The 22,445-nt window shown below is 53.0% G+C and overlaps 1 protein-coding gene and 2 long non-coding RNA genes across 5 annotated transcripts; 2 read left to right on the top strand and 1 right to left on the bottom strand.

The window, feature by feature from the left end:
* Positions 1-142: 142 nt before the first annotated feature.
* Positions 143-20,996, bottom strand: CIMAP2 (ciliary microtubule associated protein 2). Of its 3 annotated transcripts, none has more exons than XM_084965018.1 (10): positions 20,842-20,996; positions 19,957-20,041; positions 19,164-19,328; positions 18,841-18,960; positions 13,647-13,784; positions 13,347-13,490; positions 11,027-11,188; positions 9,589-9,714; positions 6,590-6,723; positions 143-598 (listed from the first exon to the last, which is right to left on the bottom strand). In XM_084965018.1, exons 1-10 carry the CDS (start codon positions 20,889-20,891, stop codon positions 526-528), a joined length of 1,197 nt encoding a protein of 398 aa, XP_084821144.1. In that variant the 5' UTR covers positions 20,892-20,996; the 3' UTR covers positions 143-525. The 3 variants fall into 3 exon arrangements, with proteins under 3 accessions (XP_084821144.1, XP_020952242.2, XP_084821143.1); XM_021096583.2 differs by having other exon boundaries at positions 18,841-18,963; XM_084965017.1 differs by having other exon boundaries at positions 10,966-11,188; positions 18,841-18,963.
* On the top strand, positions 841-8,249 carry LOC106509903 (uncharacterized). The gene is made up of 3 exons (XR_001307889.3): positions 841-969; positions 2,670-2,731; positions 8,160-8,249. It is a non-coding gene; the product is annotated as an uncharacterized LOC106509903 (long non-coding RNA).
* LOC110261224 (uncharacterized) lies at positions 9,589-19,628 on the top strand. Its single transcript, XR_002345178.2, has 3 exons — positions 9,589-9,720; positions 10,791-10,866; positions 19,524-19,628. It is a non-coding gene; the product is annotated as an uncharacterized LOC110261224 (long non-coding RNA).
* Positions 20,997-22,445: the final 1,449 nt, after the last annotated feature.

Here is a 22,445-nt window from a genome sequence, read left to right on the forward strand (position 1 = left end):
CTGCACATCGCCTGGAGGTCAGCAGCCTCCTCATGGCATCTGGTCCTGCCAGGCTTCCAGAAACATCCTGGGATGGAGATGGAGCATTCCTGGAGAGGGTGAATAGCTGCCTGATGACATACGCTGCACTCTCCCAATTCTCTTTGGATTTTAATGAACAGGGAGTCAAGTAGTTTGGCTTTAGAATTGAAGGGGTTCCAAGAGTGTCAACCACATTCTACCCCTTTAGTCCATCTGCTCCCATGTTCATGTCACTGTCCGATTTGAATTCTCAGGATAATTGGTCTCTCGTATCAAAGGATATCTGGCCCCAGCTGTCCCAGCAGACATTGTGACCTCCCAGTAGATGTCTCCAGCAAAGGGGTCCCCCCACCCCTCTCTCTTCTCCCAGGCATTCCTATGTGTCCTTTCTCTAAGGCCCCACCCCACCCCCACTGCCATTCCCACTCCTACCCTCCCATCCCCAGATTTGTCTTCAGGCCTTTGGGTCTTCTGGCCACTGCAGGCTGTCCTTCATATGTGGCCTTAAGGAATAGGATCTGAATTGTGATCCACCGTTGGAGGGCACTTCCCCTTAGTAAAAGGTGTGATTCTTTCCCTTTAAAAAGACAGAGAGAAAGAGAAAATGAAACTGGTCTCTTGTGGGGAGTTCCTGTCGTGGCTCAGTGGAAACGAAGCTGACTAGTAACCATGAGGACACCCGTTCAATCCCTGGCCTCGCTCAAGGGGTTAAGGATCCGGTGTTGCCGGGAGCTGCGTTGCAGGTCATAGATGCAGTTTGGATCCTACATTGCTGTGGCTGTGGTGTAGGCCAGCAGCTATAGCTCCAATTGCACCCCTGGCCTGGGAACCTCCATATACGGCAGGTGCGGTCCTAAAAAGACAGGAAAAAAAGAACACCAAAAAAACTGGTCTCTTGGAAGAGAGCAAGCCCCCAAACCTGGAGGGGCACCCACAGAGGACAAACAGGTATGTATTTGTTTTGCTTCCTAGGGGATCCTACATTGGGTGAGAGGCCAAGATTGATGCCCTCTAGAGCTGTTCCAATGAAACAACCTGGTTCCAAAGAGGAGAGTCCTCTACTTTACACCTAGTTTGTCTCATTAGAGCCCCCACTGGTTTGTAAGAACTTCAAATACAAAATCCTGGCACCTCAAAGATCATCTAGTCCAACGCTGAGAAGGAGATGAGGGCCAGAGAAAGGAGAGAACCTGCCTGAGGTCAGCCTGATGACAAGAATTCCAGCCCAGAGTCCCTGACCACAGTTTGGTGTCCCTCCCTTTGCTCTGATTCTTTCCTAATAGTGGACATAGAAAAGTCATAGGCCCCCCTGCCCTCATCCTTCTCATGCTGCCCTTTGACTGTACATTGCGGAGGGAGTGCCTTCCGCAGGAAGCTGGGAGCCCCTCTGGAACAGAACTACTGGTTCTCTTCTGCAGTATCCCAGTAGCCAGGATGTGCCTGGCACATAGTAAGTGCTCAATTAGAGTATAATTGGCTTGCAGTGTTTTCCCAATGTCTGCTGTTCTGCAAAGTGACCCAGTCATATATATACATACACACACACACACACATATATACATTCTTTTCCTCACGTAATCTTCCATCATGGTCTAAGCTCAGTTAATTTTTAAAGACGGCGTGCACAAATGCTATTGCCTAGCCACGACTTTAGGAGATCCCTTTCTCTCTCCGAACTTCAGTTGTTGCAACTGAAAAACATGGAGAGTCATTCCACCCTTTTAAAGTTATTGCGTAGAGTACATACATGTAAAATCATTTTGCAGGTGGTGAATATACCCAATAACATAAAAATATATTATTATTATAAAAATGGATGCTTATGGTTATTTTCACATTTCTGGATAAGGAATGTGACTTTAAAATGCTAAATAAATTAGTACGCCTACTGAAGTATTAGGGAGGAAGTATGGATGTCTGCCATTTACTTTGAAATTTATCCAATTATAAGAGGATTCATAGGTAGAAGGATGATAATAGGTAGACAGGTGATTAATGGATAGAGAGAAGGATATGCAAGAAAACAAGAGTAAAATATTAATAGTATATGTGGTACATATATAGGGGTACACTGTAAAATCCTTTCTATTTTTGTGTTTTATAGTAAAATGTTTTATAGTAAAATGTCAGGTCAATAAAGGCACCGATTCATCCTTGAACATTGAGCATTGAGCTCCTTCTATGCCTGCCAGCTAGACCCTGGAGTTTGAGAATAGAGAAGTTCTGCTTGGTCGGGACCACTGGCATGTGAATAAACCATTACAAAATAATGGAAAAGTGATCCAGTTTGGGAATTTACAAGGGGCTAAGAAGAAAGAGGTGTGGTCTGGAGAAATCAGGGAAGACTTCATATGAAGGCAGAGGTGTGGAGGATCAATGGAGTTTTTCTAGACAGAAACTAGGAGAAAGGTGTTTTAAGAGCAGATCACAGTGTAGCCAGAGTGGTACCAAGTGTGACCTGGCTGGAGTGTATAATGCGCACGTCCACACAGCCAGAGGGTGGCCAGTTGGAATAAAGAGACCTGGCTGTAAGAGCCAGAAAGATGGCCAGGCAGAAAACCCAGGGCATTGGCCAGTCAACCACACTTATGAAGCACCTACTATGTGCATAGCTCTAAAGACTGAAAACAGTCTTCTTTCTCATGCAGGAGTCATGTCCCAGGCTGCCTGGCTGGAAGCCCAGAACCTTCAGTCTGGCAGGAAGAAGCAGGTAAGGCTTGGGAGGAACAGGTGAGAACGAATAGCTGTCACTACGCATTCCAGACTCTCCCACACACACTCTCGCTCGCCTGGACAGCAAATAGTTCAAGGCCACATTGTGTTCCAGACCCACGGCCTCTCCTGCTCCACGGACTTTATCGTTTATCATGAAAGCTCACCTTTGTCCCATTTAATATTTTTGCTTCGAAGTCGACTTTGCCTGGTATTTGTATTGCCATTTTTCTTTTTGTTATGGGTCATAGTTATATGGTGTATCATAGCTAGATATAGTCTTGCATATTGTGTCTTCTCCTTGCTTGTGCTCTCTGTGCTAATTCATTTTTCATTTGATTGGGAGTATATCCTCCAATAATATTTTCAGAAAAGATATATTTGGTATACATCCCAAATCCTTGTGCTCCTCTGTTTGCCTTGCATGTGAATGACAGTTTGACTATCAAAGTCTTTTTTTTTTTTTTTTTTTTTTGTCCTTTTGCCATTTCTAGGGCCGATCCTGAGGCATATGGAGGTTCCCAGGCTAGGGGTCGAATCGGAGCTGTACCACCGGCCTACACTAGAGCCACAGCAACGCGGGATCCGAGCCGCGTCTGTGACCTACATCACAGCTCATGGCAACGCCGGATTCTTAACCCACTGAGCGAGGCAAGGGATCCAACCCGGAACCTCATGGTTCCTAGTCAGATTCGTTTCTGCTGTGCCACAGTGGGAACTCCTGATTGGCTTGTATTTAGATTGTAGGTTATTTGTCTTCTTAAATCTGATACGTGCAAGATTTTTCGTTTACCTCTAAAACACAGAAATTTCACCTCACTTTTCAGTGGATTGAATGCATATACTCACCTGCATTCCTCCTGAAGTGTCACTAATATAGGAGTAAATGAATACAAATTTAAAATCATATGCCCACATGGACAAAAAGAATAGAAGCAGCAGCAGTAATAAAGAATATTTAAGGAGTTCCCGTCATGGCACAGTGGAAACGATTCCGACCAGGAACCATGAGGTTGTGGGTTTGATCCTTGGCCTAGTTCAGTGGGTTAAGGATATGGCGTTGCCCTGAGCTGTGGTGTATGTCACAGACATGGCTTGGATCCAGCATTGCTGTGGCTGTGGCGTAGGCCGACAGCTGCAGCTCTGATTCAGTGCCTAGCGTGAGAACTTCCACATACTGCAGGTGCTGCCTTAAAAAGAAAAAAAAAAAAAAAAAAAAAAGACCAAGGAATTGGCAGCACCAGGTACCTCTGGAAGGAGGATGAAGGTGGAACCAAAACAGGGACATTGACTGAAAGTCTATGTAACATCAGCTTCCCTCTCCACTCTCTGCACCCAGAAGAGTGCCCTTCACAAAGGAAGATTGGAGAATTCATTCTCCGGATACAGAGGGTCTCTGTCCAGGATGACACCAGGCAGAGATGACGTCATGAGAACCCTTTTTAAAACAGGGAATCTGGGAGTTCCTGTTGTTGCGCAGCAGAGATGAATCTGACTAGGAACCATGAGGTTTCCGGTTCGATCCCTAGCCTTGCTCAGTGAGTTAAGGATCTGGCATTGCCACGAGCTGTGGTGTAGGTTGCAGACACGACTCAGATCTGATGTCGCTGTAGCTGTGGTGTAGGCTGGCAGCTGTAGCTCTGATTGGACCCCTAGCCTGGGAACCTCCATGTGCTGTGGGTGTGGCCCTAAAAAGAAAAAAAAAAACAAACCAATAAAACAAGGAATCTGAGTTCCCTGATGGCCTAGTGGTTAAGGATCCAGCATTGTCACTGGTGGCTGGGGTCACTGCTGTGGCTTGGGTTCGTTCCCTGGCCTAACTTCCACATGCTGTAGGCAACCAGAAACAAACAAACACCCCCCCCCCCAAAAAAAAGCAGAAAAAGAACAGGATTCAAATGGGAGTTCAAGCACTAAATAATGAGACTTCTATGTTCTTTTCCACTTAAAGCTCTGGCAGCCAGGTTTATATCCCCCAGCAGAGTTTCTCCAGCCAATGCCAGGAGAAGAAGACCTCTGACATGGAAACATCACTGATATTGAAACTGCCCCAAGGAAAACACCCAAATTGGCCAGGCCATGGTGAAACCCATGATCAACAAGTACCCCAGAGCCTAAAAATTCAGTAGGATTTTTAGTTGGATATGCGTGCACAGTCAGGAACCCCCAGATATTTGAGAAAATTCTCTGATGTGGAAGACTCAGGCCAAAACAGTGAGAAAAAAAAATTTTTGAAAAGAAGGGAGATGATGTCAGGCAAGGGTCTTCATATGTTCAAAGGATGAGAAAGCACTGTATCCAGGACATAAGATTATGTTGTTAGTAAAAAGAGCAAAAAAAAAGGAATTCCCATCGTGGCACAGTGGTTAACGAATCCGACTAGGAACCATGAGGTTGCGGGTTCGGTCCCTGCCCTTTCTCAGTGGGTTAACGATCCGGCGTTGCCACGAGCTGTGGTGTAGGTTGCAGACGCGGCTCGGATCCCACGTTGCTGCGGCTCTGGTGCAGGCCGGCAGCTACAGCTCCGATTCAACCCCTAGCCTGGGATCCTCCATATGCCGCAGGAGCGGCCAAAGAAATAGCAAAAAGACAAAAAAAAAAAAAAAGCCCCCCAAAACCTCTCAGAAATTAAAATATGAACTCAGAGTTGAAAAATTCAGTAAATGAATGGGGGACCATTTCTCATTACCTGAAAACGATCAGCAGCTCAGCGGTACCCAGGGCAGAGCCAAGCAGAAGACAGGTCTTTCAAACGAATCAAAGACTATAAGGAAATCCTTCTTCCCAACTTATGACCTACCTTCTGTGCCTCAGTCCGCCTGACCCAAGAGCCCAATTAAGTCAGAGCTTCATGAACAATGAACCTGAGTCCCAGAGAGAATCATGCACCAGCCTGACCATCGTCAGGCTGGCTTCTGTATTTTCCCTATGGTTGGCTTCCATATTAAAAACAAAAACAAAAACAAAAAAACTTGTGGCCACACCTGTGGGATATGAAAGTTCCCAGACCAGGGTTTGAATCCAAGCCAGAGCTGCAACCTATGCCACAGCTGAGGCAATGCCAGATCCTTTAACCCACTGCTCCAGGTGGGGGATTGAACCCACACCTCGGCAATGACCTGAGCTTCTGCAGTAGGATTCTTAACCCACTGTGCCACAGCAGGAACTCCTGGCTTCCATATTTAAAAGCTGATTTTCGCTGAGAGATCTGGTCCCCAGAATCTGGTCCTTGGGCCCTCACCGGAATTTCCAATGACAGAAGGACAGAATTTCCAAGTCTAAAGTGCATATGCATTTACATTTTACCATTTCTGAAATTGAGATTATATGGCAACTGATGGCATCTGAGCTCAATAAAACATGCTGATAATTTGCCAGCTGTTCTACAGTTAGTCATGCTACTTCATGCACTTTTTTCTTTAGGCTTCGCGACAACTTCCTGAGATGAGTTTCAGCAACCTCGTTTTAAATGCCAAGAAATAGATTCCCTGGGGTGAAGCCACGCAAGGCAGCCTTACACTGTGTGGGTCGTGGGTGGAGGAGTTAGTGTGGGTTGAGTTCCTGTTCTCCTTACCACCAGCTTTAAACAGAGTATCTCACTGAGGTCTCCACAGTCCTCTGCTCCCTTGACAGCTGAGGAGAGTGAGGCTCGGAGAGGTTAAGCAACATGCCCCACCTCACACAGCCAGTAAGATCAGGGCCAGGATCTGAACTCTTTCCACAGCTATTTGGCTGGTGCTAGGGACAGCAGCTACATTCCCATAGGAACCAAGCCCAAGCTAGGGGAACCCCAGCCCAGTCCAGAGTAAGCCCCTCTGTGCCCTCACCCCTCTGCTGGAGCTCCAGTGGTACTCACTGCATGAGCCTGTCCTGGGCCGGGTCCGAGGGGTAGCGCTTGGATCTGCCCAAGTACAGGGACCGGTACCGCTGCCGATGGTCCTTTGTCTCCATCGCCTGGGTGTTGAGGTAGCGCCCCACCCCTACAGGGTTCTGCACCGGGGAGAGGAGGCAGGGTGTTAGCAAGCTGGATGCCTGCCTTGGAGACTTGATCTCAAGCCCCGTGCCTCCCAGGCTCCATCCTCCTCCATCCGTTATCGGTTGAATTGTGTTCCCCAAAGCGTTGTGTTGAAGTCCTAACCCCAGGACCTCAGAGTGTGACCTTATTTGGAAATAGCTGCAGGTGTCATCCGTTAAAATGAGGTCCTACTGGAGAAGGGTGGGTCCTTAATCCAGGGGGACCAATGTCCTCATAAGAAGACACACACGGGGGGACGAGGGCCACAGGCTAGGGAGGCGGAGACTGGAGTGATGCGTTTGAGAGCCAATGGATTCCAAGGGATGCTGGCCACCAGAAGCAGCTAGAAAGAGGCCAGGAAGGGTTCTCCCCTAGCTTTCAGAGGGAATGTGGTTCTGTTGGTACCTGGATTGCAAGCTTCCAGCCCCCACGAACTGTGAGAGGATAAACTTCTCTTGTTGTTGTTTTTTTTTAATGATTTTAATTTGTTTCCATTATAGCTGGTTTACAGTGTTCTGTCAATTTTCTACTGTACAGCAAGTCACACATACATGTCTACATTCTTTTTTCTCCCATTATCAGGCTCCATCATAAGGGACTAGACATAGTTCCCAGGGCTATGCAGCAGGATCTCATTGCTTGTCCATTCCAAAGGCAATAGCTGGCATCTATGAACCCCAGATCCCCAATCCATCCCACTCCCTCCCCCTCTGCCTTGGCAACCACACGTCTGTTCTATGATTTTCTTTTCTGTGGAAAGGTTCATTTGTGCTGTGTATTAGATTCCCGATATAAGTGATATCATATGGTATTTGTCTTTCTCTTTCTGACTGCCTTCACTCAGGATGAGAGTCTCTGGTTCCATCCATGTTGCTGCAAATGGCATGATTTTGTTCTTTTTTATGGTTGACTTCTGTTGTCTTAAAGCATCTAGTGGGTGGTTCTTTATTATGGCAGCTCTAGAAAACCATACACCATCCCACCCAGAAACCTGGGTTGTAGATACAAGAGGTGCCAACAGAGAGGTTCGCAGCAGCCGTGTAACCTGCCCAGGGTGCCTAGGGAGGACAGGAGAACAGCAGGACAGGAACCCGCCATCTGCCATCTGCAGAGACTCTGTCCCAAGGGTGGGCTGCAGACTGTTAGGAACCAGACACTCGTCCAGTGTGAAGCTGAAACTGCCTCCCACAAGGGAAAGGCATGGCTCATGAGGGAGCAGGCTCCTGGCTGGGGTGCAGGCAGAGGGGCTTCCTGCCCCGGGTGGGGCAGGGCGAACGCAGCCTCTGGGCTGGCCCTCACATCAGCCCCCGATTTGGGTGGCCCCCCACTCCCGTGGGGGCAGCACGGTCATTTTGGCTCTTGTCTAAACATCTCATTTGGGGTCCCTGATTGAAGACCCTCTCCCCTGTAGGAGGTGCAGGCTGGAGGCGAGAAAAGAAGAGAGGTGGGGGACCTGAGCAGCTGGACCTCACAAGAACCAGATAGGGCAGCGAGGGGTGGGGCCAGGCCATCACTCAGGAGCCAAAGGCGTGGAGTAGAAGAGGGAGAGGTGGGGTGTGGGGGTGCCGTGGGGAGCAGGGGAGCTTCGCGGGAAGGCAATGAGGTTACAAGCAAGCTATTACCAGGGAGACCAGAAGAAAGGCACAGCTTAAAAATATACAGCTCTTGGGGTTCCCCTCGTGGCTCGGTGGAAACGAATCCCACTAGGAACCATGAGGTTGCGGGCTCGATCCCTGGCCTCGCTCAGGGAGTTAAGGATCTGGCGTTGCTGTGAGCTGTGGTGTAGGTCGCAGACACAGCTCAGATTCCCTATGGCTGTGGTGTAGGCCAGCAGCTATAGCTCTGATTAGACCCCTAACCCCGGGAACCTCCATATGCCGCAAATGCAGCCCTAAAAAAAAGCAAACATATATATATATATGTACACACACACACAGCTCTTCAAAACCAGGCAAAACTAACCTGCGCTACTGAAGTTACACCTGACTTCAGAAGTGCAGGGAACACCCGATGGGGAGGGAGGTGGGGGGTGGAGCCCCCGGGTGCAAGAAAGTGCTCTTCAACCCTCTGGAGGCTGGTTTCCCAGGGACATTCTGTGACAATTCATGGAGCAATTCACTTAGGACTTGTGCTCTTTTCTGTATGGTTGCTGGACCCCAGGAAAAGGTGGGCTTAAAAACTGGACAAGAATAAGAAACGGAATGAAGCCAATGCTCGATGCCATCTGGTGAATGAGGAAGGCAGGCACACGAACCCAAGAGCTTGGCTGTCGTACAAGCCAAAGATTACATCACTCCGGCCGGGGTGGCTGCTGCTGGGGAGGGGACCAAGGGGGGAGGGGGCAGAGGGGTCCTTGCTCGACTAGGGATAACGGAGCAACTCCCACAGCTGCCCCTGAGGCCCCAAGACAAATACAAAGAGAAGGGTGGGAGCGTATTTCCCTGGGAAAATACGGGTGGGATGGATCTGGGGTGGCGCCCCTTAGCGCAGTGGTTCTCAAACTGGTGCCTGGAACGGCAGTATCAGCATCACCTGAGAGCTCATGAGAACTGCAGGTTCCCAGGCCCCACTCCAGGCTTACTGAATCAGAAGCTCTTGGCGTAGGGCCCAGCCATCTGTGGTCCAGCAAGCCCTCTGGGTGATGCTAAGGCCACTCTAGTTTGAAAACCACTGCCTTAGAGAAACGAGACTGGGGGAGCAGGGGTTAGTCCCTGGTGGAGAGAAGAAGTGGGACCCAGCTCCCTCGGAGCATCCATTCTCAGGGGGAAGGAGACCTTGGGGCTGCCCGCAGAGGCAGGAGAGGGTTCCCCGCCCCTGGTCCCCCACTCAGAGCCACTCACCCAGCTCCCCAGAATCATCTGGTAGGCCTTGATGCCTATCCGCTTGGAGGACAGCAGGAAAGGAGGCCGGTTGACGTGTTTGCATTCCTTCTCTGGAGGAAGCCACATACCGGGACCAGACGTGGCCTACGGGTAAGAAACAAGGCTGAAAGCTGGAGAAGCCTGGCGGTGGTCAGCCTGGGCCAGGGCGGGCGCGGGCTCCAGGCTGCTGACCTCACCCACCTGGCAGCCCTGGGCCTTGAGTCAAGGACTGTGGGAGCTACCCTACTTACCAGGAGCCCGTCCCCTGGGGGTGAAGGGGCCCTCCAGTGCCCTCCTGACCCATGCCACCTGCTCTAGCCCCCTCCCATCAGCCTGACACCTCTTTCCAGGTTCCGGAGGGTCCAGAGAGGTGCTCCAGACCCCAGCCCGGGGAGTGGAAGCCGTGCAGACTTTGGAGCTAGATGAGCTGGTTCCCATCCTGGCTCCTTTGCCCCCTTCCTGGGCAGTCTGAGCCAATCCCTTCCTATCACTGGACCTCAGCTTCCTTTTGTGAAATGCAAAAGATGGTCCCTCCCTAAGGGGAGGCCTGGCCAAGAGCAGGCGTTCAGGACATGTTGGTACCATTTTTTCACTTCTTTTTTCTTTCTTTTTTTTTTTTTTTAAGGGCCACAGGTGCAGCATGTGGAAGTTCCCAGGATAGGGGTTGAATCAGAGCTACAGCTGCTGGCCTACGCCACAGTCACGGCCAAACCAGATCCAAGCCGCATCTGCAACCTGCACTGCAGCTTGCATAAACACCGGATCCTTAACCCACTGAGTGAGGCCAGGGATCAAACCCGCATCCTCATGGATGAGGGTTTATTTCCATTGAGTCACAATGGGAAGGCCTCGTTTTTCATTTCTTGGCTCCCACCCCTTCCTAAGCCCTTACCATTCTCCCCCACTCCAGGGCAAGGGGCAGGCCCTGCTTGGAGAACCAACTAAAGTCCAGGGTCTACTCAGACCATGGGCTACGGAGCCCCCAGAGAGAAGCCCACCCCTCCCTTGGATGGAGCAGCTGTGCATCAGACACCCCCACCCCTTCACACTCTGCCCTGCTCCAGTTTCACCCTAGTCCTCTCTGCAGGGGAGGGAGAGGCAGAGATGGATGCTGGCTGGCACTTCTCCTGGCAGGGCTCCGGGCTGTAGGCTCTAGTACTAACCAAACTGAATTCTCACAGCCTCCTGGTTACACTCACGGGACAGGCATATGAACCCCGATTCAGACAGTGAGAGGGAACCGACCCAACGTGACCAGTAAGTACAATCCTGGGATCTCCTGGGATTGGGAACTGGGTGGGTCTGCTACCCCAAGCTGAGCTCTCCCCCGAAACCATCACTTCCACCCCGTCCTACCCATGCAGGAGAGCCCCCTTCCAAGAGAGGAGGGATGGAAGGCCTTGGGGGAGACACTGACTAGTTTTCGGGGGCACTGGCTAAGGGTGGCCCAATAAATTCTTTCTGGAGGGGTTTCCGGGTTGCGGGAAACTTTTGAAAAAACTCCGCGCTTCTTATTGTGACGTGAGTTAAGTTCTTCCACGAAGCTCTTAAAATTCATCAGTTCCCTGGGCCTTTTTTTCTGAAAAATAGAATGGGGGACAAAAAGATACCTGTTTTGGCAGGGAAAGCAAGAGCTGTTTCTGGACCCTTGCCACAATCAGAGACAAGCAGGTGGCCACAGAAGGAGGCCACCATCTGTCCTGCTGGCCACTGTCCCACAGCCAGGCCAGCCCATCCCCAGCCAGGTGCATGGAGATGCAGAGACCCCGCCAGGCATCTCTAACTGTTCCCTGGGATGAGCTGCACCCTGCAACCTCTTGCTTTCATCCATTTCTCCTTTTCTTTCTTTCTTTTTTTTTTTTTTTTTTTGGTCTTTTTGCATTTTCTAGGGCCACTCCCGCAGCATATGGAGGTTCCCAGGCTAGGGGTCTAATCAGAGCTGTAGCCGCCGGCCTACACCACAGCCACAGCAACGCGGGATCCAAGCCACGTCTGCGACCTACACCACAGCTCACGGCAACGCTGGATCCTTAACCCGCCGAGCAAGGCCAGGGATCGAACCCTCAACCTCATGGTTCCTAGTTGGATTCCTTAACCACTGTGCCACGACAGGAACTCCCATTTCTCCTTTTTTTCACTCCTTTCATGGATGTTTGATGAGTCAGGCTTTGTTCTGAGCAGGAGGAACAGTCCACGTGTTTAAAAACCAGTGTGATGGGCAAACCCACAGGAGGCTCAGGGCAGTGAAACGACTCTGATGATACCGTGAGTGTAGATACACCTCATTACACATTTGGCCAAGCCCAGGGTGCCCCGGATCGCAGGTATAACACCAAGAGTGAACCCTAATGGGACGACCTCTGGGTGATAATGACGTGTCTGTGTTGATTCATGCATCGTAACAAATGTTTCCCTCCTGGGTGGATTATTGTTAGTGGGGGGCTGGGCATGTAGGGGGTACAGAGGGCACACGGGAACACTGTGCTTTCTGCTCGCTTTGGCCATGAACCTAAAACTGCTCTTTAAAAAGTCCGTTATTGTTATTATTTTTGTCTTTTTAGGGAGACACCCTTGGCATATGGAGGTTCCCAGGCTAGGGGTCTAATCGGAGCCACAGCTGCCGGCCTACACCACAGCCACAGCCACACAGGGTCTGAGCCACATTTTCGACCCACATCTCAGCTCATGGCAACACCGGATCCTTAACCCACTGAGCGAGGCCAGGGATCAAACCTGCAACCTCCTGGTTCCTGGTCGGATTTGTTTCCGCTGCACCACAATGGGAACTCCCCATTGTTTTTTAGATGCTACAAAATATAATCCTGGGGCCTGAGTGTTGGCAGTAGGGCCTGAGGAGGGTGCGGGGGCCTCCACTAGGCTGGGCTGGACACCCCTGGTAGCTGGTCATGGGGAGGCCTAGGAGGCCCCCTGGGAGGAGCCAGGCTGCAGGGCTCCTTCAGTGGCAATTTACCAACTGATCCAAATGTATTTCACTCTCCCGCTCCCCACCCCCGACCCCCAGGCCCATGGCACTCCTAGCATCCCTGATGCCCTTTGCTGTAGCGCCACCCCCTGGTAAGAGTCTGCATTGTTTTCACTCGAGATGGTTTCTTTTTCCGTTAGCATGTTAAGCACCACAGGGCCAGGTTCCCCTGCACCTCGACTACCCCCAGCCCAAGGTACACATGAGTGACTGGAGACGAAAAACAGGTGTTTAGACAAATACTTACTTCAGTCCAATCGTCGTGAAAGCAGAGCCCAGGGTGCTCTGGATCGCACAACAGGAATTTAATGGGTGCAGGAAAGGGGGGGTGTAAAGCTAGACTTCCACCCGTTTCCTCTCCCCGCCCTCCAGGCCTGGTCAACAGGACACTGCCACTAGCCCAGTCTGCTGAGCTGGGTCTCTGGTGCCTGGGAAGTGTTTCCAAAATAGCAGGACAGAGAAGACATCCTGCCTCATCCAGGTTCTGGCAGGCCATCTGCACCTTCTCGGCAGCTGGAGCCAGGGCAGAGGGGAGGGGACTGGCAGCAAAGTCAGACAGATGCCCTGGGGTTCAAATCCTGGCGCTGGCCCCACACGGTGCAGGCTAGCCTCAGCTTCCCCGGCTAACACAGCCAGCCTTACCCCACCTTTGCTGTGAGGGGTGGGGGAGCAGGGTGTGGGAAGAGCGGGGCACACGGCGGCGGGGGGGGGGGGGGGAGCGGCTGTGTCTTCCTGCAGGGGAGGTGACACATACCTGCACCGAGTAATGTCCATAAGGCTGGGGCTTGCTTCGGTCACCAGAGAAAATGTCATAGGGGCCGCGGGTGCCCATGGATCGTGCCACGTATGCCTCGATGCCACTTTTGAGGGTGTAGGTGCCTGGGGCCAGACCACTTCCCTGGAACAGAGCGCAGAGGACAATCCTGGGAGATCATCACCCCCCCACCCCCCCACCCCAGCCCTCGAGTTCCCCCACCTGCCCTGGCTGCTCCCCCCTCCCGGCCCCAGGGCTGGGCAGGAAGGCAGGTGAGGCCTGGCCGGGTGCAGGGGATACCTGGGGAGTCAAGGGGGGTGGCTTGTTGGTCATTCTGCACATGAGGCCCTCGGAATGAGACCGGTTCCAGGCACTCTCCTCCAGCTTCGTGTATGGGTTCCCCTTCTCCCCGTAATTTCCAGGGCCCGGATAGTAGTTCTGGGGGTGGGGGAGGGACAGAAAGGCCATTAGTCCCACTCCCTGTGCTTCTGAGTGCCCCCGAGGAAGAGACGCCCCTGCCCAGAGGGGAATAGGGTTTTCAGAGCCCCTGTGTGTTAACAGCACCCTCCCCCTCCAACTCATAGCACTGTCGGCCTTGCTCAGACCTTCAGTGCCAAGGTCAGACTCCACCAGGTCCCCACTGGTCTGTTCCCTTCCTACATCTGATGCTTCAGCCAGAGTGAGGCCTTTGCTGGTCCCCAAACACCTACCATTCTGCCAACCTCCTTGCCTCTGCTTGCTGGTGCTGTTACTGCCATCCAAATGCCTTTCCTGCCTTCTTGCCCTTGGAAAGTTCTACTAATCCTGCAAAGGCAGCTCCAATGTCATCTCTGCTGGGCATGAAGCCTTCCTTCCCCTTTCACCCCAACCGCAGACAACTGCTTGTTTTGGTGGTCTCGGAAATCCCTTATTCCCCTGTGTCATGGCCCTGTATTGACATGAATGGGTTTCTCACTGTGCTGTGAACAGTGCTGTGACCTGCAGGGACCTGGAGTCCCTGGGTTTGAATCCTGGCTCTGCTGCTCCCTAGCTGAGTGACCTTGGGGATGCCACTTAATCTGTCTTAGCCTCTGGTCCATATTTTTAGCATAGGAATAGTAGTACTTTCTTCCAGGGTAATGAGATGAAATGAAATAATGTCTATAAAGCCTCCTGCATATGCCCAGCCCATAGCTGGAGCCAACACCTGATAAGTTGGGGTGCGGTGGCTGCCTTGGTGTGTGGGGGGGTGGGTAAGAGGGGAGGAGGTAGGAGAGGTTGAAAGCTGTGGAATGACCATACGGGGCCTTAACTCCCAGGATCTGAAGTGTGTCCTTTGTATGTGGAGTGAGGAGAGCCACCCTGCAGTGTGGCGTGATGGGTGGGTGGCCATCTTTCGGTCAAGACCCGTCTGGAGGTTTGCTGCTGCGTTGCACATTTTAGCCACACGAGGTCGCTGCTGCCCCGCAGATGGCTTAGCCCTGCCCACCTCCAGACTGGGGAACGTCCCAGGAAGCAACCGAGAACTGGGCTGGCCAGGCAGAAGGGGCAGGAAGCTCTGCTGGAGGAATCAGACCACATCAGGCATTTGTTCACCCTCCGAGGAACAGGTCTGCAAGTTGCTTCCTTCCAGGGCCCCGGGGTTTCCAGGGATATTTAGGAGAAAAGCCCCGAAGTAGGAAGGTAAATGTGTTAGGTGCTTCATCAGCCTTAACCGTTTGGTCCTAGAGGCAACCCAATGAGATCAAATCAGCGCCATCTGCAATCAGCAGATGGGAAAACTGAGTCTCAGGCAAATCTCGTGTCCAAGGCCCCGCCTCTTAAATGAGCAGTACAAGGGTTCCGACTGCAAAATCCACGTGTGACCTTTCTGAGCCTCTGCTGTTTGCCAGGCATTGTGCAAGCACTGGGGGTAGGCAGGCAATGAGCACCGCCACCTCTGGGGAGACCTTGGAAGTGAGGGTTATAAAGGGGTGAGAACAGCCACTGCTCCAGGAGCTCACAGACCAGGCAGATCCCAGTGCTGGGTGCCCTGTGGGCAAAGCCTTCATGCCCCTTTCAACCCTTCAGGTTCAATAACACACCTGAGATGGAGGGAACGCCCATGATTTTAGTGAGAATGTTATGGGGGATCCAGGCAGAAGGGAATGATTCTGGGGGAAGAGGTATGTGGGAATGGAGAAATTGTCACTTAGTTTTAATGGCATAAATTATCACAACCTTGTAAATCAACTATACTTCAATAAAACTTTTTAAAAATGTTTTTAACTGGACCTAGAAGAAAGAGGAGGATTCCAGAAGGTGAAAGGAGAGGGCGTCCCAGGTAGATGGGCTGGGAATGGCAGCTTTAAGACCTCTGGGCCAGGTACACTGGGAAGAGAGTGGGGAGGTCTTAAAGCCTGAGAGCTGACGCTGAGGCATGAGGGCGCTTAGGTGACTTGGGCAATGGGAGGCAACCAGGAAATTAGCCACGGGGCTGTCCCCGGGCAGCAGTGAGCTTGGCTTAGGCCTGTGCGGAGGTCAAGGGGATAGAAGCACAGAAGGCACAAGCGCGGACCCCACCACTGCTGGTAACAAGGTGCCCCTGCATTTCTGGATCTGGCCACTGGGTGGCGCCATTTCCTGGGAAGAGCGGGCCTGAGGAATGAGCTGCTGTGAATGGAGGGAGGCAGGCCGAGTATGACCGGCCAGGAGGACCCAGGGTGGGAATGGGGAGCCACTTGCAGGGAGCCTGGCTGGTCAAGAGAGATCACCCCAAAGAGGGTGGTGGGGAGGGCCGGGGCTGGGAAGGAGGAGCGGTGCGTGGAGGGAGGATGGCAGAGGGACTCCAGGGCTGCAGAGCCCTGTGTCCCCAAAGCCAAGAGAGGGCAGGTGTACTAGGAAGGGGATGGAGGCAGAGCCCAGTGCCAGGAGAAGGCATTAGGGTGCGGGTCAACAGCCCCGTCCTCTTGGGGATTTGCAGGCCCCCAAGGCAGGCGTCCACAGCTTTGTCATTGGCACTGGGATGGCCCCCAGGGAGAAGTTAGCACTCCACACAGGTGGCCTTTGTAGGCATGCCCTGCCAGCAGTGGGAGGACAACTGGAGGGACCAGAGGCAGGAGGAGGCCACGAGGTTCCCAGCCCAGGTCTCATGGCCGGATGACAGCTGAGAAAAGCAACCCGCAGAAGTGAGCTCCCTCAGGGAATTGCTGTCCAGCCCTGAGCCTGGAGAAATCCTACAGGGCCTGGTGAGGTTACTGCAGGAGCAGATATGGGGACCAGAGAGGAGAAGAGACAGCCGGCAGGGAGAGACAGGCCACGGGACAGGAGGAAACAGACAGCATCTGATTAGTTCCCCCAACCCCTCTGCCATCGGTGGGGCTCTGACCTTAGACCCTGTTCTCCAGACCGTCAGGTGAGCCAAACCCAGGGGTAAAGTGCAGTGGTCCTGGGATTACAGATGGGATGCAATCCTGCCTCTGCGGCTTAGTAGCTCTGTGACCTCAGGCAGTCACTTTGCCTCTCTGTGCGTGCTTTCTCATCTGTAACGTGGAGGTGATAGCGCCTGCCTCATAGGGGGTTGTGAGGATGACAGTAATTAGTACACTCGGTGCTTAGAAGAGTGCCTGGCACGTGGCAAGGGCTGTGTTAAGTGTCAGCTGTTATTACTTTAGATTTGAAGGTAATGACTCATTTTTAAATGCCTCCAGGCTCCCCCTCTCCCTACAGTGCAGCTACAGCTTCTGCATGAGTTTGCATGGGCTGCTGGCTCGGGGTAATTTCCAGGCTGCGTAGAAGGTTTTGCGGTGGTGAGGTGTGGAGGAAAGGCCCTGGCTCTGGGCTTGGATGCTGTCCTGCTTGCCAGCCTGGCTCCCTTGGCCAGATGTTTATCCTCTCTGAGCCTCTAGGGCCTCATCTGGAGTGGTCATAAAAAAATCAGAATGTTTCGGAGTTCCCCTCGTGGCGCAGTGGAAAGAAATCCGACTAGGAACCATGAGGTTGCGGGTTCGATCCCTGGCCTTGCTCAGTAGGTTAAGGATCCGGCGTTGCCCAGAGCTGTGGTGTAGGTCACAGACACGGCTTGGATCCCGCGTTGTTGTGGCTGTGGTGTAGGCCAGTGGCTACAGCTCCGATTGGACCCCTAGCCTGGGAACCTCCATATGCCGCAGGTGCGGCCCTAAAAAGACAAAAAGACCAAAAAAAATTTTAGAATGTTTCAGAGCGCCTTGTACTTAGTAGGCAGACATGCGCTTAGTCCACAAAGACTTACTGCATGCCTACTATGTGCTGGGTGCTGCTAGGACCTGGGAACTCTGCAGTGAACCAACTGGGCAGATGTGATCCACCCTCGGGGCAGCTGCGCAGGGGGGGGAGGGACACAGAACACACTGCCGCCATCGGGACTCCTGAGAAAGGAAGGTGGCACTTCGTGGGTCAGGTCAGACCTTGGAGCTGAGGGTTGAGGGATGGGAAGGACGTCCTTAGGCCAAGGGGCCACTGGCGGGGGGGTGGCATTTCTGGCAGTGGGAACAGCAGGAGCAAAGCCCCCCTCTAGGAAAAGCCACATGTTGAAAGCTCAGGGCACATTGGAGGCGTGAGGAGGACAAGAGTGTCTGGCACAGAGAGGGAGTGCCAGGGAGGAGGGGCAGTGCTGGCGGCACGGGTGTGAGCCCCGCCTTCGGCCTCAGGACCTTATTGAGCTTGAAGCCCACTCAGCACCCTCCCACGTGGGGTCATCTTCCCGACTCACACCGATGCCCCTGCAGCCTTCCTGCCACCCCCACTCCTACCATCACCTCCCATCTGGACACCTCCAACCCTCACCCCCACAAGCAGGTAAGTCAGGCCCTCTCCCTGTCAAATCCTTCCAATAGTGCTTGGAATTAAACCCAAAGGCCCCACCTTGCTGGCAGGTCCTCATGTCCTGTCCTCACTTCTCTGCTCTCATCTCCTCCCACCCTCACCCACAGATCCCCTGAGTCTCCCTTGCTCGCCTACTGCAGGCTTTGCTCAAATGCCACCTCCTCCCAGAGGCCTTCCCTGACTACCCTATAGAAGGCACCTCCACCACTCACCATCTCTCCCTGTCTCATGGCCCTGAGGATACGTGATTTGCATCTTTGTATTGCTATTTCTGTCCCTAGGACCACGGCTCCATGAGAGCAGGGACCTTGTCTTTGTATCTGCCGGATCCCCAGGGCCTAGAACAGTACATGGTACTAGCAGGTGCTCAGCCATTATGTGCTGAATGGATAGATGGATAGAAATGGATGAGTTTGTTGAGCACCCAGTGTAGCCGGGCTCTGCACTGGCGACTCAGAGATGAACCAGACCCGACCCTGCTGTCAGGGAGCTCCTGGTCTGGTGGAGGAGACACAGGAGCACATGACAGCCAGTGGGCTCGGACTGTGGCACTGGGAAGCCGAGGGGGTGTGGGTCCCAGAGGAGAGCCTGGAGACAGTAAGGAGAAGGGAGCTTCCAGCCCCCCTCCACACAGGCTGCAGGTCCTGCCGATAGAGGGGGCTTGCACACCTACCCCAGTGAGGCCTCGGAAGCGAACCTCCCCGGAGCTGAGTAGCCCCCGAGTGCTGCCGGGCTTCTCCTGCAGCTGTTCTAAGAAGTCTTTCAAGTTGTAGGAGCCAGGCCCCAGCTTTTCCTTCTGCCCCAAGAGAAGAGAAAGCAGTGAAAACTTTGAACCTAGGCATGTCCACTTGGGCAGGAGCTCCGGGCATGATGTGCTCCTTAAAGGATGAGCTCCCCCTGGCCTGGGAGAACTCTGCAGGCCACCCTTGGGGTAGCCGGGACTGGACGGGACAACCGGGCACCCGCAGTGGGGCGGCCTGGGGCCCAGGGGTCTACCTGCAGCCGCTTCTCTCTCATGATGGCCTGGTACTGGAAGTGGGGCAGCTGGGTCAGCCGGGTGGCTTCCTGGGCCCTGGCCCAGCCTGTGCCCACCTCCCTCTTCAGCTTCTTCTTGCTGAAGCAGGTCTCCTTGGAGCCATAAGTCCCAGGTCCTATGTGGGACTGAGGCAGAGCACAGTCAGAGTGAGGCCAGCTGCACCCACCAGTCTATCCACTGAGCAAGTCTTGGCCACGCCGTCACCCTCTCCCGGGGGGGTGGACAGGCAATGCCCCTCTGGGGCCCCCCCTCCCCCAGCCTCCCAGCCTGGCTCCGAGGGGCACGGCACTTGAAGTAACATCATGATTCTTTTGTCGCAGGCCCCCTTATACTTCAGAGAGGTGCAGTAACCCGTTCAAGGGTCCCCAGCCCGTCTGTGCAAGAGCTGGAAATGGAAGCCTGGTCTCTGTGGCCCCAGCCCGTGCTGTTTTTTATTTTTTTAATGATAAAAAAATTTTTATCATTAAAAAATATGTTCATTATAGTTGATTTACATTGTTCTGTCAATTTCTGCTGTGCAGCAAAGTGACCCAGTCCCAGGCTGTTTCACTGCCGTCCTGCGTCTATCAAACAGGCCGAGGCTCCGGCTCTGAGCCAAGTTGTGAGCTGTGGACTGAGGGCCTGGACGGGTGTGAAGCATGCTCCCTCCTCAGCGCAGCTCATCCAGGGGGGATGGGGGTCGGGGGGTCGGGAGGGAGGCAGGGGGGCAGTGGCCAGACCACGTGGGAGAGTCCGGAAGCCATGCAAACCCACCATGTCCAGGGAATAAACCCTGGCGTCCGGGGCCCCTGTGAAGGTGCTGAACTTCTGACTGGGGGAAACAGCAGAGATGTCCAACCTGGGAGGGACAGACACCTGGTGAGAGGGCAGCGCTGGGGGTGGGGAGCTGGCTTCCATGGCAGGCGAGGTTGCGGGGCTGGCCAGGGAAGGATGGACAGGGCTGCGCCCACCTCAGGGTCTCTGTCCTTCCAGGTTCCCTCTCCCTAGATGCCAGCCCTGCCTGGTCCCCTAACCCTCTGCTGGGGGCCCTTCCTCAAGAGTCACCGTCTCAGTGGAGCCCCCACCCCACCCCCCTCCAGCACTTGCCTGCTCATCCTCTCAACTTTTTTTCTCTATAGCCCTTATCACTCTCATTTTATATATTTTTCTCTTCTCTTAGCCACTCCAGCCACCCCTCCCGGAACAAGAATGCAAGCTCATGAGTAAGGGTTTTGCTGTTTTGTTCACTGTTTTATCCCCAGATACCAGAACTGAGCCTGGCACATAGTAGGTTATATATGTGTATATACCATTACATATATATATATATATATATATATGTAATGATATATATATCATTTTATACACACACACACCAGCTATATCATATGTATGTATGATACCTGGGCTGAAATCCTACCCACAACTTTTGGGTTGAGTGACCTACTATGAGCCAGGCCACCTGACCTCTCTGAGCAGCACATAGTAAGGGCTCCTGAAAGGACTTTAAATAATATCGCTGGTAAAAGGGAAGTGCAGCCGGCAGAAGGGGGTGAGAAAATCCCGCCCCCACGCCTCCCTGCCAGCCCTCCCCCTCCTATCGCTCCCCCTCCCCCGGGCTCCAGCCCCCCATCGGAGGGCCCGCCCCACCACACGCACCTGCGGCTCTGCACCCCGAAAGGCGCCCCAGTGAACCACTTGGTGGCCATGGCGTTGGCCCGCCCCGCCGCGGTGAGGTCCTCGCAGACCTCGGACTGCTGGACAACTCCGGGCACCCTGGTTGGGCTGGCGGCTGCCGCCACAGCCACCGCTGCTGCCACGGCAACCGAGGCCTTGTGATCTGTGATCTGAGAGGGGACCAGGCGTTGCGTGCGTCTTGGCCTGAACAGCGCCGGCCGGCTCACCCGCACCGTCCCCGGATTTTTCCGTTTGGCGATGCACGTTTTCACCGCTACCTTGCGCGACACCCTTTCCCGAGCCCTGCAGAATTCATGGCCCCCCGCGGTGGTTACTATAGATGCCATTTGGTCGGGGTTTAGAGTCATCAGTTGAAGAACCGGTTTTGATTTCTTGCTTTATCCCAGCGGCCAGCACGGGGCCTGGTAGAACAGAAAGGCCATTTAATTGTCGCCTTATGCTGAGGGGAACACCGAGGGCCACAAAGAGGGCTCGATTTGGGCAAAGAGCGTCCCGTTCCTTCTCCGCTCTGGAGAGGGAAGGGAGGAGAAAGAGGGAAGAGGCAAGGAGAGCCAGCGCGTGGAGGCAGGAATAAGGCGACTGGGAAGGAGGGAGGGTTCCTGGGATGGAGTCTGGATTCAGTCCTTCCCCACATAAACCCCCACACCCACTCTGGGTAGACATTGTGCAGGGTGCCTAGGACCCAGGGGTGGTCCCTTCCTGGAGAGTTTAGTGGAGGAAGGAGTGACTTCACAGGGTGGCCGGGTCTATTAGACAGGGAGACCTCTGATCCAGTCTGTGAGTGGGTAGGTCTGGGAAGGCTTCCTGGAGGAGGAGGATTCCTCCAGGAACTCAGCATTGAAGAGTATGTGTGACTTGCTAGATAAAGAAGGGAGTTGTTTGTTTTGTTTGTTTGTTTGTTTTTTCTTTTCGGCTGTGCTCACGGGATGCAGAAGTTCTGGGGCCAGGGATCGAACCCGTGCCACAGCAGTAACCAGAGCCACAGCAGCAATGCCAGATCCTTCACATGCTTAACCACTAGGGAAAACACCAAAAAGTAAGGAAATTTTGACACAAGTTACCAGGTGGATGCACCTTGACATTCTGCTAAGTGAAATAAGCCAGACACAAAAGGACAAATATTGTATTGTTATTCCACCATATGAGGTACCTAGAGTCGTCAAATTCATAGAAACAGAAACTAGAACAATGGTTGCCAGGGATGGGGAGGGGAGATATGGGGAGTTATGTAATGGGTACAGAGTCTCAGTTTAGGAAGATAAAAAAAGTTCTGGAGATGCATGGTGGTGATGGTTGCTCAATGCGACTTTTTTTTTTTTTTTTTTTTTTTTTTTGCTTTTTTTAGGGCTGCACCTGTGGCATGTGGAAGTTCCCAGGCTAGGGGTTGAATCAGAGCTGCAGCTGCAGGCCCACACCACAGCCACAGCAACGCCAGATCCAAGCCATGTCTGTGAGCTACAGTGCAGCTCACAGCAACACTGGATACTTAACTCCCTGAGTGAGGCCAGGGATCGAACCCACATCCTCAGGGGTACCAGTCAGGTTTGTTACCGCTAAGCCACAGC

The sequence above is a fragment of the Sus scrofa genome, chromosome 6 (genome assembly GCF_054392235.1).
Source record: "Sus scrofa isolate SSC_HxYL_T2T_F1_AM1 chromosome 6, Sscrofa_HxYL_maternal_Yorkshire_Landrace_v2.0, whole genome shotgun sequence".
Taxonomy (NCBI): Eukaryota; Metazoa; Chordata; class Mammalia; order Artiodactyla; family Suidae; genus Sus; species Sus scrofa.

What these genes read in the sequence shown, in the direction of transcription:
- CIMAP2 (XM_084965017.1), bottom strand. Translation starts at nt 20,891, where the DNA reads ATGGCCACCAAGTGGTTCACTGGGGCGCCTTTCGGGGTGCAGAGCCGC. An exon ending in TTCGGGGTGCAGAGCCGCAG is followed by an intron (nt 20,042 to 20,841) that starts GTGCGTGTGGTG and finishes TGTCCCTCCCAG; the next exon opens with GTTGGACATCTCTGCTGTTT. An exon ending in AAGGGGGCTCTCCTGCATGG is followed by an intron (nt 9,715 to 10,965) that starts GTAGGACGGGGT and finishes TCTTACCCGTAG; the next exon opens with GCCACGTCTGGTCCCGGTAT.